This window comes from Eurypyga helias, unplaced genomic scaffold (assembly GCF_000690775.1).
Source record: "Eurypyga helias isolate BGI_N326 unplaced genomic scaffold, ASM69077v1 scaffold21487, whole genome shotgun sequence".
Lineage (NCBI taxonomy): Eukaryota > Metazoa > Chordata > Aves > Eurypygiformes > Eurypygidae > Eurypyga > Eurypyga helias.
The window spans coordinates 14,646-30,633 of record NW_010262708.1 but is presented as its reverse complement, the minus strand read 5'-3'; the positions used below and the strand labels follow the sequence as shown (position 1 = coordinate 30,633).

Below are 15,988 nucleotides of genomic sequence, written 5' to 3'. Positions count from 1 at the left end.
AGCAGGATTTTGTATCTGCTCTGTGCTTCTGCTGCTGGGGCTGCTGGGGGTGCTGGTGCTCTGCTCACCCCCAGCATGGGGATAACCCTCACAGACACCTCCAACAACCTTCCTTAACACAAGCAGCCTCAAAGGGGTTTTTTTCTAGGCTGCTCCAACTGCAAAGCGTGAGGCCAGGCTTGTTTCAGAAAGGGATGAGGCGATGCGAGGAGGCCAGCCCCACTGCTGGGACATCCCGTGGTGCGGGTGGTGTCGGTCCAGAAAGCCCCGTGCTGCTGGGTGCCGGATGCAAGTCAAGGATCAGTGCACACCTCTTCCCAAAAAAACCTCATTGCTGGAGAGGACAGGGCAAGAAGGACTGTTGGTTTGGTCCCCTAAAGCAATTCTTCCGTCTGCCAGAAATCTCCCTTGGCCCACTGCCTGGGCTGACCCCCAAGCCCACTCATATCCAAGCAGAGGTGATGGAACAGCCCCAAAATCCTGCTTTTTGCTCACACTCTCCGTCCTCTGACGCACATCAGGATTCGCGTTCCGGTGAGGTTCCTCAAACGCTGCACAGGAGGAGATCGACCCCACACCAAACACAGGGGCAAAGCAGCTACGGAGCACAGACGGGCTGAACTTCCCTGTTTTCTGAGAGTCCCAACACGCTACACTCCTAAACTCCTAAAATCCACTCCCAGAGGCCTCTTACATCGATCTGCTTAAAACAATTAAAAGCTATTAGCAGAAAGCCCATTAAAAGCTATTAGCGGAAAGCCCTCTGTCTCCAGCACAGGGACAGGCAAGCCCCAATCTCAACTCCCGTTTAACAAAAACCACCTTGTTTCAGTGACGACACGTTAAAACCTGCCCAATCCCGTGTTCCCGTGGGACATCCGCCTTTGGCACATGTCTGTGCCGATGGCAAAGCCCACGGAGGTACTTCCGGAGGATAGGTGCGACTTCACGTGGACACGGAATGTTGTGAAAAACACATCTCCAACCTTTTCAGCGGGTCAGAGCGCAGGAGCAGCTCTTCTGTCCCTTTGCATCCATCTCCCTGGACCACCCCCTACTTTTGGGGAGCTACGACCGCCTCAGAGCCCCCTTGCCAGCGGTGACGGCAATCCCGGGAGCGGGCTGGGGAGAGGAGCCGCCCCAGCACGGAGGGACGGTGGCCGGACGTTCCCCCTTCCCATCTGGAAAAGGCAACCAGGAGGTGCAAAGTCATCTAAGGTGATTTCATGGAAAGTCAAACTTCCTAACGATCCCCATGGAGCAGCGAGCTGCCCACCGGCGGAGCTGCTCTTTAATCACCAATTACCGGGAGCTAATTGCCAAGTCACGGCGTGGCTGTCACTTCCACGCTGCTCACACACACTGTCCCCTCGCGCCGGGGTTCGGCCGGCACACGTCTATCCGGTTGCTGGCATGGGAATTAGAAGAAATTTAGAAGGAAAACAATTCACGCTGCCCTATATACAGGCCAATGTATACACAGGACATCTCCAGAAGGACCCTTAGGGCACACCACAGAATCACAGGATCACGGAGTGGTTTGGGTTGGAGGGACCTTAAAGTCCACCCAGTCCCACCCACCTGCCATGGGCAGGGACACCTTCCACTAGACCAGGTTGCTCCAAGCCTCATCCAGCCTGGCCTTGGACACTTCCAGGGAGGGGGCATCCACAGCTTCTCTGGGCAACCTGTCCCAGTGCGTCCCCACCCTCTCCAGGAAGAATTCCTTCCTGATGTCCAATCTAAACACCCACACCTCCATACGCCCCAATGCTAAGCCATGGACATGGAAACGGCAGAAATGCTCAGCTCTGCCCAGATCTCCTCTCGGTGCGCTCCAAGATGTGCCCTGGGAAGGGGTGAACGGAGAAACGGATGGGCTCTGCTGGGAATAAAGTGTTTGTGTCTCCTCACAGAGAAAGCAGGGGCCAGGAAAAAGCCAAAGGGCACTTTTCCATCAGCACGAAGATGGAAAGAACATTGGTGACATTACGGGAGATGAACTGCTAAGCTATGTCAGACAGGGGTCTGTTGTGGGTCCAGTTTCCCCACTACCCTCCGGGATGCCGTGGAGGGTGTTGAAGAAGGAGCGAGCTGCCCGGGGGTGCGGGTGACGCCAAGCCACGAGAGCCTGCAGTCATTCGCGGGGACGTGGTTGCCATTCAGAGAAGGGACTTGGCAAAGCGAGCAACCGGTCTGGATGAAATAAGATGCAACCCCATAAAAATGCACCAAGTTGTGCGTTTCGGTAGGAAAAAGAAACGGCGCGAACCGAGGGCAGGGAACGGGCAGTACTTTTGGTTTTGCAGGCAAGCGGTGGGGATACAATGGGTCGTACGCAGCCCGCAGCAGCGTGTTATTTGAGGCCGATGAGCTACACAGCGACAGCAACGCCGCCAAGTCTCTGCTCAGCTTCTGCATCCCGTTTGGGGCAACACACCTTCAAGAAAATACGGATTTGCTGGAAAAAAACCCTCAGAGAGAAGCAAGAACAATCCCAAGTTTAGAAAACATCAACTGGGAAGGAAGTGGTTTGGGTCAGTCTGGAGAAAACAGAGCGGAGAGGGGAGGACACGACACGCGCAGACCCCAGAGGTTGCAGACGTCTGTTCCACACGTTCCCGGAGAGCGGGATAACAGCCAACTGGCTGGCTCAGCAAGGGAAGAGATGGCCCAAGGAAGGGTGGCCATCGCCCCCAAGGGTCTGCATGAACAGCAACAGGTTGTCTTAACGTGTGGTGTTAATTTGATGGATTATTGCTCATGGAATGCCCGGGTAATTGTGCCTCTGGGTTTCGCAGAACTGGCCGTAGAGATCGGCCACGCTGCACTGGGAAGTGCTCTCCATGCAGGTCCTGGAGCTGCAGCTGCGGATCACAGGGAGCTGAGCTCCCCACGGTCTCCTCCCCAGCTCCATCAGCAGGGATCTGGAGAAACGGAGCGTTAGACAGAGCCCTCTGCACCACTCGCTCCCATACAGGGTCTCTGCAGGAGACTGCAGGATCCGGCCCAAGGCATGGAAAAGCCTTGGAGACCCTTCACGCCAACTGCAGCTCACGGTGACCCCTCCGAGCATGCCTGCCACGGGCTCACGCAGGCAGCGAGAGCCACAGGCGGGCAGAGAGCCGGCAGCACCACCGGAGATGGAACGCTCCCTGATGAGGTGCTGGTCAGCAAGCGGAGCCGCCGGGAAGCAAAGCCCGGCTCGGTTCGGCCGTCCTGCTCAGAAAACCCTCCTGTCACACCTAGGGCACACGGCCCTCCGCCCAGACGGTGCAAAGCCCAGGCTGGGAGGGGAGGGCTGAGCCCCCAGCATCCTCCTCGCCAGGGAACCGCAGAGGCTTTTCTTTTCATGCCCTTATTTCACCCACACCACAGTCGTACAGTGCGAAGTCAAACACAGTTCCACACCACGGAGATTTATGCAGCTCTGGATAGGTAATTAGAATAAAACCAGCCCTTGTGACTATTTAAAAACATGATTATTTCCCTATGCTGATACATCACCAGCCTTTACACAACAGAGTTGCTCTGCATTAATGAAAACTGCAGTCGTTTAAATCAGGCTCTGATAGCTGCGGGTTCATTTTCAGTCATTTTGTCTGCTCACTGGAATATACACTCTACGCATTTGCCCATTTTTTACCTATTTATTCCTCTACAGCCTGAAGTTCCCTCTCCATCTTTGCCTGCAGCAATAGGGTTTCCTTTCTGCCTTGTTTTCCAACAGGATCACACACATCTACTGCTAAAAGTCTCTGTGAAGTGCAGGTGTAATGGGAAAAACAACCGAAATACACAGGATAAATTCACTGCAAACAAGTAAAACTTTCCCAAACACCTGGTGGGTCCCAAACACCACAACGGCAAACCGCACGCGGCTCGCTAAACCTATGCTAAGCTATTTGTCACCGTATTTTTAAAAAAAAACAGAGAAAATGGCTATGGAAAAAAACCAGCTTTTTGGGAAGCTTGCAGGATTCTGGGGCAAAACCAGCCCACCGGCACCCCACTGTAAGACAACAAATCAGGACCAGCCGCTGCTTAACAGAAAACCTAACTTATTCCCCTAAACCTAAATTCCCAAGCTGGGAAGAAACGCTGCAAGGCCCCGCCGGGATACGAGGACTCTCGCCCCAAACCACCAACCCCACGCTGCTGGGAAAAGTGGCTTTTCCCTTCCTGCCTCTGGGTGCTGGGGGTGGAGGGAGGGGGGAAGGCACCTGTTTTTTTTTTTTTCACTCACCTTTCATCCCACTCCCTTCCTCCTGGAATGTGTTACGAGCAGAAGGCTGATCTTCTAAATGTTCACTCCCACCACTTCCCGAAGAGGCTACACTGCTTTGTGGAGACAGGGGGGCATGATCGGAAGGGATGCACTGGGGTCCTCTAGCTCGTAAGTCCTCATGAGACATCCATCCATGTCCTAGAGGTTGGTTTGGCACATTCATGGGTGGGGTAAGGGACACAGAGCGTTTCAAAGGGCTGTGGTGTGTCTGGCCTGAGAGAACTGGAAAAACAAACAAAAAAAAAAACAAAACAAAAGAAAAAAAAATTCAAATCAAAGAGGTTATTCCCCCCTCGCGGCCCGGGATGCGGCAGAGTGCCCGCGGCTACCCGAACCCTACCCTGAGCTCTCCGCTTTGCCTCCCGGGAAGCAAAGGGGCCGGGAGTACCTGCAAGGAGACCGGGTTACACGAGCTACGTCAGGTTGCTCAAGGAAAGGTGGTGTGTGGATTGGGTCTGTAGGCAAAAAAAAAAAAAATATCATGGAGGTTTTCCCGTGCGGAGTCGGGTACCTGAGCACGGGATGCGCCGGGTGGCCGGCACCCTGGCAGGGAAGGCACCGCTGCTGGCGCAAGTGTCGTGGGAATTTTCAAGCGGCTACGCTGAGGCTGTGAAACTCATCCTGCTAAAATCATCCAGACTTGTGTCCGGCATAAAAATCCCCAGGATGGAATGCCCTCACACATAGCCAGGGGAAGCTTCTCTGTCTCTTCCCTTGGGGTTAGGACTCAGCTTATGCCCCGAAGCACCTGCACGTCTGCCTAACGTCACCACAGAGATGCCTATTACCCCTGTGTATGTCTTTGTGAGCCCTACCAAGACCTTACAACGAGTTGAGCTGTCGTGAGTACTGAGAGCATCCCAGCTCAGCCACCCGTCAGGTGCACTTCCAAGCACATGCCTTCTACCCTCCACAAAAGCAAACACCCAAAGCAATGCTAAAAATACACCCACGACAAAGAGGTGAGGCCAACTCCCACCCAGAAATTGTCTTCGGAAAGGTTTGGATTCGGTTTTCCCTGTGTTTCTATTTCCTAGGTGCAATTCTGATACCAAGTTCAATTTGTCTTTAACCAATAACTTTAACACTGCTAGGAAAAGAGCCGCTGTGGTTCGGCGTTATTCCTCAAGAAAGGCTTTCCAGTGGGTGGGTATTTATTTGCCTTTTGGTCAAGCAGAGAAATACGTTTTACGTATCCTAAAATATTAAAACCCTCAAATCCTGGATTTTCTGGTAGAAGTGTTGCAACTTGAATAGATTTTTAAATACAGTTTTTACTGAACGGTCTCTATTTTTCACTGCTCTTCTTCCACGCCGTCTCATTCATTTTTAGTTATCTCCTTAAAGATTTAGGTATCTTGGCTCTGTTGGTTAGCAGGGGTAATACATACAGAGGGAAAAAATGGATATGGGAGAACTCTCTTTGTTTCTTGTAATGAAAAATGTATGAAAAGATTGGTCTGTTGGCTTATCAAAATCCAAATGCCATCATTCACCAAGTCATTAAACTGCTGGTTAAACCATAAACGCAGTTAATGTATTTTAATGCACGGATTTAGGATATAAAACACTTATTTAATGTTTTATTGCAGAGAGTCGCAACGAAATCAGCAGGATTTCACGGGGGCTGTTTCCTGATAACTGAGACCAAAAAAATCTCTGGATTGAGTCGTTGCTCAGCCAAGCCACGTCTCATCACTCGCTGGGATAACCGGGGCAAGTTCTGGATCCAGCGCTACGGGAAGGGTTTTATATTTAGGATATAAAACACTTATTTAATGTTTTATTGCAGAGAGTCGCAACGAAATCAGCAGGATTTCACGGGGGCTGTTTCCTGATAACTGAGACCAAAAAAATCTCTGGATTGAGTCGTTGCTCAGCCAAGCCACGTCTCATCACTCGCTGGGATAACCGGGGCAAGTTCTGGATCCAGCGCTACGGGAAGGGTTTTATTGCTTTAACTCAAAGCAGTTTCAGCGTGCCCCTGGGCAGAGATGGGGGGGTCACATCGCGATGGCCAACAAAGCATCTTGCACCGGTCTGTTGACAAGGTCTCGTTTCTAGAGACGAGAGGAGATTCTGCAGAGAGAGACTAATTTCTCAGAATCAGTGTCCGTAAGATTCATCGTGGGGTTGGTGACATGAAAAGCAGATTTTCTGCTCCAGGGAAATTTGAGGGCAGAGGGGTTAGAACTGACCTTCCAGTCCATATGAGACTGATGCAAAAACCGGTCAGTTTTTCATTCAAAGTCAGATTTCTTAAATATGTAAAAAAAAAATCATAGAATCATGGAATGGTTTGGGTGGGAAGGGACCTTAAAGCCCACCCAGTCCCACCCCCTGCCATGGGCAGGGACACCTTCCACTAGACCAGGTTGCTCCAAGCCTCATCCAGCCTGGCCTTGGACACTTCCAGGGATGGGGCATCCACAGCTTCCCTGGGCAACCTGTCCCAGTGCTTCCCCACCCTCTGCGGGAAGAATTTCTTCCTGATGCCCAATCTAAACCTCTACACTTCCAGTTTAAACCTGTTACCCCTTGTCCTGTCACTCCCTGCCCTTGGAAAAAGTCCCCCCCAGCTTTCTTGTAGCCCCCCAGGCACTGGAAGGGGCTCTAAGGTCACCCTGGAGCCTTCTCTTCTCCAGGCTGGAGAGTCCTGGGGAAATTAATCATTTTTGTTGCTTTTCCTCTTAAAGCTCCAACACGAAGCTCCCTAACCCCCTTTTTCCACTGGTAGGAGTTAATTACGACTCCCAGCTCCTCCACGTGTTATTTCCTAACATAAACGAGCCTTGGTGGAAAACTCCCAGCCAGGTGTACCCTGCTGTAGATGTTAAGCCGTGTTTAATTCCCAGCTAAAGCCCGGGGGGGGGGAAAACCTGCCACGAAAGCCATCTCCGCTGACCAGAAGTGGAATGAAAATGAGCAAGTAGCGGGGTTATAAAAAGGAGGGGAGAGAAAAAACACCAGAGCTCATTTCTGTTTATAAAGCACCTGTAAAAAGCAGCCGCTGCCACACGCAGCTGATGGATGAGGCCGAAAACCTGCGGATTTCTGCAACGTCTAAATTGTTCCTATTTCTGAAAATGCTTTCCTCCCCCGGCACATAACATGAATGCCACGCAGGGAAGCGGGGGGGTGGGTGTAAAGAATTTATTCCCTTCCCATTAACTAACTATGGATAAATAACTATAGAAACACCTCCCCGAAGTCTCCTGGCAGAAAAGGATGTCGGTGAGGACCCGGGATTGTTTTCAGAGCAGCGCTAAGCTTCCTAAAGTTGTGATGCATCCTGATGGGGAAACAGATGGATTTAAGGATTTCTTGGCCAAGCTATTTCAGCTCTTGGCTTTGCAACTGTACCCCAAAAGCTGCACCCTAACGGAACCCTCCCAGGGCAAAAAAAAAAAATATTTAGCATTAAAAAACCTCCATAGATTTGGGGGGAAATACGGGAAAACAACTGATCAATCAGTTGAAATACATGACCAGGGCTGAGCATCCAGAGGCATCGCCCAGAGTGCATGGCTGCGGGGAGAAGCCACCCTAAATCCGTTGTAGGAAAAACTGCAGTTTAGGAAATATTTGTGCCCTTTGAATGAATGAGAGATGCAGGGGAACAGGCGAGGAGGACAGGAGCTAATAACCCCCTTTCAGGAGGTGAAGGGCTACTCTGTCAAGTCACTCTTACAGGGTGTACGCACCACCTGGTACCCTGCAGAACTTAAGCCATCCTCTCCCCACCAAAAGTCTTGCAAACAAGGTATTTTTGGCTTAAATCTAGCCCAGATTCCTCCCTGAGCTGCAAAACCCTTCCAAACTGCTGCTCTTCCACGTTCATTTTATGTCCCTTAATTAGAAGCTGGTGTTGGCTGGAGGACAAATAGTGAACTCTTCAGGATGGCTAGGAGGAATCAGAAATCACCCAGTGCAACGCATAAAAATCAGTTCCACTTCTTTCCCCGAGGTAACACAAGGCTGGGGTCCAACAGACCATGTTTTACTCAACCACAAGCAGTTTTCCTCAGCTGAGTCCCCACAACTTCCTGAGACGCAGTGGGGTAACTCCTCTGCAGAGGATGCTACAAGCAGAAAAACTCACCAGCTCTTTGAAACCACCCCAGCTACCCTCAGTACCACTGGTAACATCTAAGACGTAGATTATTTAAGAGCTCTTAGGGCTGGCCTAAGTTCAGACTGCGCTTAAGCCTTTCTGGCTGTACAGACAATGGTGAGCAACACGGTTTCTTGCAAACCCTCTTACCAGTTTCCATCAGCACTCAGGGTTAAAAATGCTGCAAACCCTGGGCTGGCACCTGCCTGGCATACACACATCCCTCCCTCCTTCAATCTGTAACCCTCAGAAAGGGGATTAATAAATATGCATGCTTATTAATGCTCTTCGTGACCTCAGTTGCTTGAAATAGAGGATGTAGCTAATGATATTCAAAGTGTCAGTCCCTGCTTTTGACAATCCTGTGTGTTTTTTGAACGGTCCAAGGCGAATCTGGGGCTGCCGACGGCCGAGCTGAGACTTCCCGTCAGGATAAGTCACATTATCCCGTCTCTTGCTAAAATAAATGGTCCACGTGTGCTTTAACTTCAGTAGAAGAAAACCCAGAGTGAGTTTATAACCTTATGCTCAAGTCTCCTTTGTATTTTTATTACAAAAATATTAAGCTTTAATTGAAAAAGGAAATCTAATATATTCTCCTAGGGTCAGATAAGCTCCCCGGAGGCAGCCAGAGGCACGCCTGCCTTTCTGCGCCCCGCGGCGGTGCGAGCTCAGTGAACAAAGGGAGGAAACCACTGCTCCGAAGTGCAAGCCACGCCGGCACACGGATCCCCTACAACGTGTAAGCGTGTCCCACTTCTGGTTGGGAAGTGTTTTCCTCCCTGCCACAGGCTCAATTAAGGCAGTGCAAGAGCCATCTGCTCCCCAGGGATCCTCCCGTCGCCCACTGCTCGCTCTGGCCACCCGGGATCCGATGGGACACGGACCAGAGCAGAGCATGGTCCTTCCTGCGAGCAGCAGGCTGGTATCGCCTCTTTGCTCCGCTGGCGTGGCTTTGAACGGCTGGAGGGGTTGTGCTCAGACCATGCCCGACCCTGCTTCCTCGCAGGAAAGCTCCTCGTGGCCTCCGGATCAGGATCAGCGGCGACCCAGGAGATGCTGCTAAATCTAACGCCTTGAGATGAGCTTGGGATGTTTTGCATCCCAGGGAAAAATGCGATGAATAACCTGGGGCCAACAGAGCCGACGTGTATACGGTGTTGCCAAAGCGCTCTCAGGCTTCAGACCAAGCTCAGCTTAGTATTTCCAGGGGAAAAAAAACCAGTAAGAGGATGGAGAAGGAGTGATGGCAACGAGGCACCCAGCCTGGTGTGCAGGACTCCCCACCGCAGACCGCGCTGCCGCAGGGATGGAGCAGCAAGGAACATCCCTGCGGAGCCACCACCTCCCTGGGCAAAGCTGGCTTTATCACGGACCAAACTCTGGTCTGGGCTGGCAGACACGGCATTAGAGAAACTCCGAGGCTGCAAGCGCTTTCCCTGTGAAGCCCTGAGTTTCTTTTTTTTTTTTAATCTCTTCCTTTTTGAAGTGGTGTTGCCTATTTTGGTAGGCAAGGACTGGTTTCAAGAGGGTTTTTGTTCGCTGAAGCCCATGTGGAACAGCGTCAGACATTTGTGTTGTGGTTTCTCAGGGTTTCGGGCCAATTTTTTAGCCTGAGAAGGAAAAAGCCACCCATTCCTGTAATTAGAGCTGAGGAGTTGGGCTCTGCAGGCAGACCTTCCTCCACACGGCACGTGACGAGGTGCTCTGCTCTCACTGCCCCGATGCACCCCTCGCTCAGCCTGGCTTAAAGTGCTGGAAAAGTACTTGGTAAGAGGAACACGGGGCGATGCATTGAGCTGCTGATGTGTTTCCACCGAGAAACCGTTGCTGGGTGCAGCTGGCTGTCCTGGCGTGCCCTCCACTGCTGCGGGGTCCCCATGGGGTCCCTGACACCCAGAGCATCTTCACAACAACCCTACAGAGCAGCACACAGTCCCTACGGCAGGTGACAATTCAGAGTAACGCCCTCCCCATGGCCGGGGAAAGGCGAAAGCGCTGCAAGGTGCACGCTGAACTCTTCTGGAGATTTGGTTTGGGTCTAAAAAACGGCGTTTCTTGGCTGCAAAGCTGGTTATGGTGCATCCGATCACGTACAATTCCTCTTCTGGGCTGTAGGTACCCGGAGCGAGAGTTTGACTCCGATTTGCTCTAAGAAGAGGGGATGTTTTTAATCCACTGAGGCCACGCGGTCTCTTGCGCAGCCCGGGGGCACCCCCACGGAGGAGGAATGCTGCGCAGCTCCTCCAATCCCCCTTGCAAAGCAACCGAGTTCAACCCAGTCCTCTCCTCCGCCCCCTCCTTGCTACCCTGGTCACGAATCATCATCCCCTCCGCGCTGGCAGACCCAACGCTCGCAGCTTTTCCAGTGTTTTCCATGCCGAGGACCCTTGGAAACAGCCTCCGGTGGGTCACGCTGCCCGGCTGGCACCCAGCCTCCTTCCTGGGCACCTCCATTCACCCGCTCCCCACGCCACCACAGGCAGCTCCGTCGTGGATGAAGCAGAACCTGATGGAACATTTTTCAGCACAACATCCCCTAACCCTTGGAGCCTTTCCTTTGTGCCTGGTGGGGTGGTTTTTTTTCCTCCCTGGGTTTTGTGGCTGTGACTTTAACCGTGTTCGTACAGTGCCGGATAAACCATGTCCTTGCCTCTGAATCAGGGGCTGATGTAAGCTGGGGGGGGTGAAACCAAGGGTCCTAAATGCCAGCAGCCAGTGGGTAGCTGCATGTATTAGGGAAAAAAAAAGACATAAGCACAGTGCTGCCTCGAGCAGAGAAATTAGGAAGAAGCACAGGCTGCAGAAAAGCCCGTCAAGCTAACTTTTTTAAAAAAATGACGTTTTTAAACACAGTTTCCTGTTCAAGAAACTGGACGGAGAAACAATAACCCGTTTGTCACTGCTCTCTTCAAGCAGTGCAAGTCCAGGCTCAGCCGGGGAAGGGGACGTCGCTCTGCTTATCCCTGCACAGCACGAGTGTGCGTGGATCCGGCGTTTGGCTCCGGCTGGAACCGCTGTTATTGTTATTTACTCATTTTTGTGGCAGCAGGAGCGGGGCTGCATCAAAGGACGTGTAAGCGCAGCCCTTGGTGGCTTCAGCGATCCAACGGGATGCGTTTCTGGAAGGAAGCCAGGCTCGTCTCGCCGAGGAACTCGGGAGCTGCTTCCAAGGTCCTCGCGTGGGCCTTCCCACCAAAGCATCCAGCAAGACAGACTGGGTGTGAATCCCGGCCGGGATGTAACTCGCAGACAAACGGACGCATGGAACAGTGGTGGGGAGAGGTGGGAATCGGTTTTGGGGTGGAGGATTGGAGGCTCGTTGCAAGGAAGTGCTGCCCTAAACCACGCTGCTCTCTGGGTAAATGCAACACCCTGATCTCCAGGCCAATAAATGTGGTTTCTCTTATACATTTTGACACAAACCACAGAAAAAACTGTTTTCCCCAGGGAATGCTGGTCTGTTAATAACAACGCTGCTGTGCTGAACCAAGCCTCTGCAATTTAGAGGTGGGATTAGCAGTGTTGGGTTAATGGTTGGACTTGATGACCTTAAAGGTCTTTTCCAACCTTAAAGATTCTATGATTATCCCAGAATTTACGGATTTTTTGCTACAGGTGCCCATGGGAAATTCCTTCCCTGCTTGTGGACCAAGCCAGATAAATGTTGCTGGGACGCAGAAACTTTTCTTTCTACGGTCCTTTTCCACCCAGAGATGTCCCAAGGGCATCTGCTCTGCTCAGGCAGCAGCCAGTGCTCCCCACTGCCCCCACCAGCTACTGACCAGTAAGATCCCTGCCCTGAGAAGCACTTGCCTGCTGAGACCACGGACAGCATCAGCTTCTACTGCATGTTACACTTCAGAAGGAGAATCCCCTCTAGCAGCTACAACCATTCCTGGAGAGCAAGCTGGAAGACGCATGTCCACAACGTGCCTGTGCATAGCAATATGCAACCTGTGGGAAACTGGGAGTAAGGAAAGAAGGGTCTCAAGCCAGTCAGGTGGAAGGAGTGAGTGCGAAACCTCTAGAATTGCCCCAGGATAATGGGATCAAGTAATTCCTGAAGAGCCATTAAAAATCTGTGGAGCGAGTGCAGGGACGCAGCGTGCCTTTAGGAGTGACAAACTACAGGTATAGAACGTGTGTCTTATGAGATGCTTGTCCCACAGTCATCACCCCACCATCACCAGGGAAATGTCACCCAGAAAGAAACAGCACTTTCCTACAGCTCTGTAGCCATTTCCAGCCTCACCAACTCATTTGGGATTTTCTCCTCCCTTGTCTCTTTTTACCCACTTTCACTCATTCAAAAAAGCCATTTAGTCCTTTTCTCTTGTAGGCACCATGGCCTGGATTTTGCAAGACAAATTCTTCTGGCCGCCAGCCCCTGGGGGCTTCTGGGGGGCCGAGCACTCTCCCTTTGGGCTGGTGATGTCTTATTCCTTCCCCTCTCTCTTCTTCACAGAGGGTCTCAGCTCCAGGGACTGTTGGGTCTCCGAGGGGTAAGTGCAGTGTCCAGCTCCCACATGGAAGATGCGGAAGATACTGGGTGGTGACTCCCCAGCACGGACACCTCCCGACTCCCCGCATTGCCCCAAATACCGGGCTCTGCCCTGCTCCCCAGCAGTCCCCAGCAGCAATGGGAGAGCCACGGCTGCGATCCTAACACACGCATTAATTCTTCCCCATTATTACTTCAAATCAACTCAGCTCAGCTTCCCACCTCCTCTACGAACCGAGAGCTTACGCATCCTAAAAATCGGCCCTCATCCTAAAAATCTGCCCACATCCTAAAAATCTGCCCTCATCATCCTCCGAAACATTCCCGATTGCTCAGATATTGCCCGGCATTTGAGTTATGACACAGATCTGCGCCGGCTAACACGAGACTCGATTGCTCAGCAAACGGGGGGAGGGCGACGGTTACAAGGAAACACAGAATGCAGAGCAACCAGCCTCGAATAAAATTGCATAACGAATGGGAACAGCAAACTTGAGGGGGAAAATAAACTCAGCTAAAAAATTCAGCTTCAAGGCTGCCAAAACCGAGCCATTGATTACAGCGCGTTTGATCCATTTGCATGCAGAGAGCTTCGCTTTGGAGCCGAGATGGAAACAGAGTCTTAATATAGCTGGAGAGAAAATATCCTTCTTGCACTCTCCTAACTGCACTTTGATAGGAAGCAGCCACAGAGCAGATGGTGCCTATATATAATCACCAGACCTATTATCCCAGCCTCTTTTAGTAATTTGAAGGATGTGATAACCACAAGGAGAGCGGCAAATATTCCCTCTCCCTCCCCTCCCTTCCTCCTGCGAAGAAAAATATCCCCCCCCAAAAAAAGAGGAGGAAGCTATAATTATGGTAACGATTAAAAGAATTTCCAAATGAAGTAAATAACTATTTTATGCACTGCTCCTTTAAACCAGAAGTCAAAAGTTAATTAAATAGCAGCATGTTACTGAGTCAGGAGAACACAGCAAGTCCCCGTGCAGTCAGGAGGAAAACTGGAGTTGTTTTGGATGAATCCAAACCCCAGCACTCCCTTCCCTCCCTGTCACCCTCCTGCCACTCCTCTGCAGCTGCTGGGTGATGGTGGCAGGAAAGAGAACCCATCGGTCCCTGTCTCTTTACTTGCCAAAGCCCAGAGTTGCACAGTTTCCAAGGATGAGCGATGGGAAGGTGATTCTCTCCGGGGATTTCTTGCCCCAGGAAGGTGCTCAGGAAAACATCCCAAATCTCATTTTCATGATGTTACAGGGGAAGGCTAGGGAAGGATAGTGTTGGGAGGCTGTTGGGGAGGACCAAAAAGGTTTTTTAGGGGGGTTTGCATGCCCCTGCCATCATGGACCCTTCCTCCCCTTCTGCAGCTGCCTCCCGGGCACCCCAAAAGTGCCTGCTGGCAACTAGGAGCCCAGGAGTGAGTTGGTGAGAGCAATCCCGAGCTGTAGGAAGCTGGAGGCATTACTCATCAGACTTTTCATGGACATCAGTTAATAGTGGAGGTGCCGAGCAGCATCCCTGGGTACCTGGTTCCCAGACAGAGCCCACAGCCCCAAGCTGGTGATGTGAACTGCAGACGGGGACCCACGGGTGCTCCCGGGGTGATGGGAAAAGCAAATCTTCCTTCGGGAGAGCAACAAACTGCTATGCAATGAGTAACCACAGCTTGCTGTCGTCTGTGCCAGTATCTGACAGGCACCAGGGCAGCTGGTAAAACACACCCAGGTCTGGGAGGGTCCATCCATCAACAAAACCTCCCGGTCAAGTGACACGGGAAACTGCCGAGGGGTCTGACAGAATTACTGGGGATGTCTGACTTTGCTCCACAGCCCGGAGAGCATCAATCAACTGCGCTGGCAGCTTCTGCGCCGCTTCCAGGTCAGAAGCATGATTCATTGGCGACAGGAATCCCAAGGACTCTAGGATAATGCAGAAAGCCATCGCTCCTGTCTCTTAATGCCCCTCCCCGAGACATCCAGGCTGCTGTAAGGAAAGTGGAGGCGGTGTTCGAGCCACAGGATTCAAGCTCCTCTCACCCTGACTCTCAGGTCAAGGATGGTGTCCTACCCCCCTCTGCCAACGGCCACGCAACAGATTAACAGCCGTGCAAAACCAGGGCACGCACCTGAGTGCCCACTGTTGGGGATTGCACCAGGGTTTTGCAAGCTGAGAGGGTGGGAGCATCTCTGGGTGCTGCTGGAATAGAGGTTCCCAAATTCGGTGGCCTCATTCCAGGCAGGAAGCTGCAGAGCCATCACTGGGTGAGTAGGGTTCATGAATCCGGGAGTGGTGTCTGGTAAAAGAGGTGTGTGGGTACATGCAAGGATCAAACCTTGCAGATCTCAGGTTTGGAGGAAGCAATGGAGTGGTCCCAGAGGATTCATATGTGACGTAGTTTCTTCCAGGAGGGATGGCCCAGTGCTCCCTCTCCTCTTCACCAGCCACCCGGACCAATCACCACCCCCTCCATCGCTTCCCTAACGACGGGGCTGTTTGCTACGACTACGGCACGCCAGATTACGTGGATTATTTAAGAGCCTCGAAGCATTATATGGTGTCCTGAGGGCTGGTTTAGGAGCACCTGCACATGTCTGCACCTACCAACAGCCAAAAGCAACCTGTGACATCCAGGCACGCTTACGTACCACCCATGGTAGCACCTGGTGCAAGTCACTGCTGAGCGGCAGTAGGACCTCTCTCTCTTTTGGTGACATCCCTGCCTCCGAGCATCACGGCCGACACGGGGCCAAGCAGAGGCAGGACCAAACGATCCAGCCCGCTGCCCACGTGAAAACCCACTCGCCGCAGCGCGCTCGGGGGAGACGCGTTCGGTTCCCTGCCTACTCCCTCTGCTTGGCAAGCAGGTATCTGCCACTCGCTCGACACCCTGCCTACAGCGGGATGGGCACGCAGCCCAAACGCACTGCCTGCTGTAGGCTGCACATATGCCCCCCGTCGTCACCTGCTCCCACGTGAGAGCACAGCGGGCACAGCGGGGCGGACCCTGTCTCCATCTCTGTGTCTCTCTGCTGTCTGATGCCCAGGGTGACATCAGGTCTGCTTTGCTAACTGCATCTCC

General features: G+C 52.2%; 1 protein-coding gene across 1 annotated transcript in view; it reads right to left on the bottom strand.

Moving 5' to 3' along the window:
• The window catches only part of SAMD4A (sterile alpha motif domain containing 4A), a gene marked incomplete at its 5' end in the record, with an annotated part of 33,779 nt that overhangs the window by 8,594 nt on the left and 9,197 nt on the right, over positions 1–15,988 (bottom strand). The window contains one exon of the mRNA XM_010155828.1: positions 4,247–4,510. Within this exon, the coding sequence (XP_010154130.1) occupies positions 4,247–4,510 (264 nt within the window). The remainder of the gene's footprint in view (positions 1–4,246; positions 4,511–15,988) is intronic.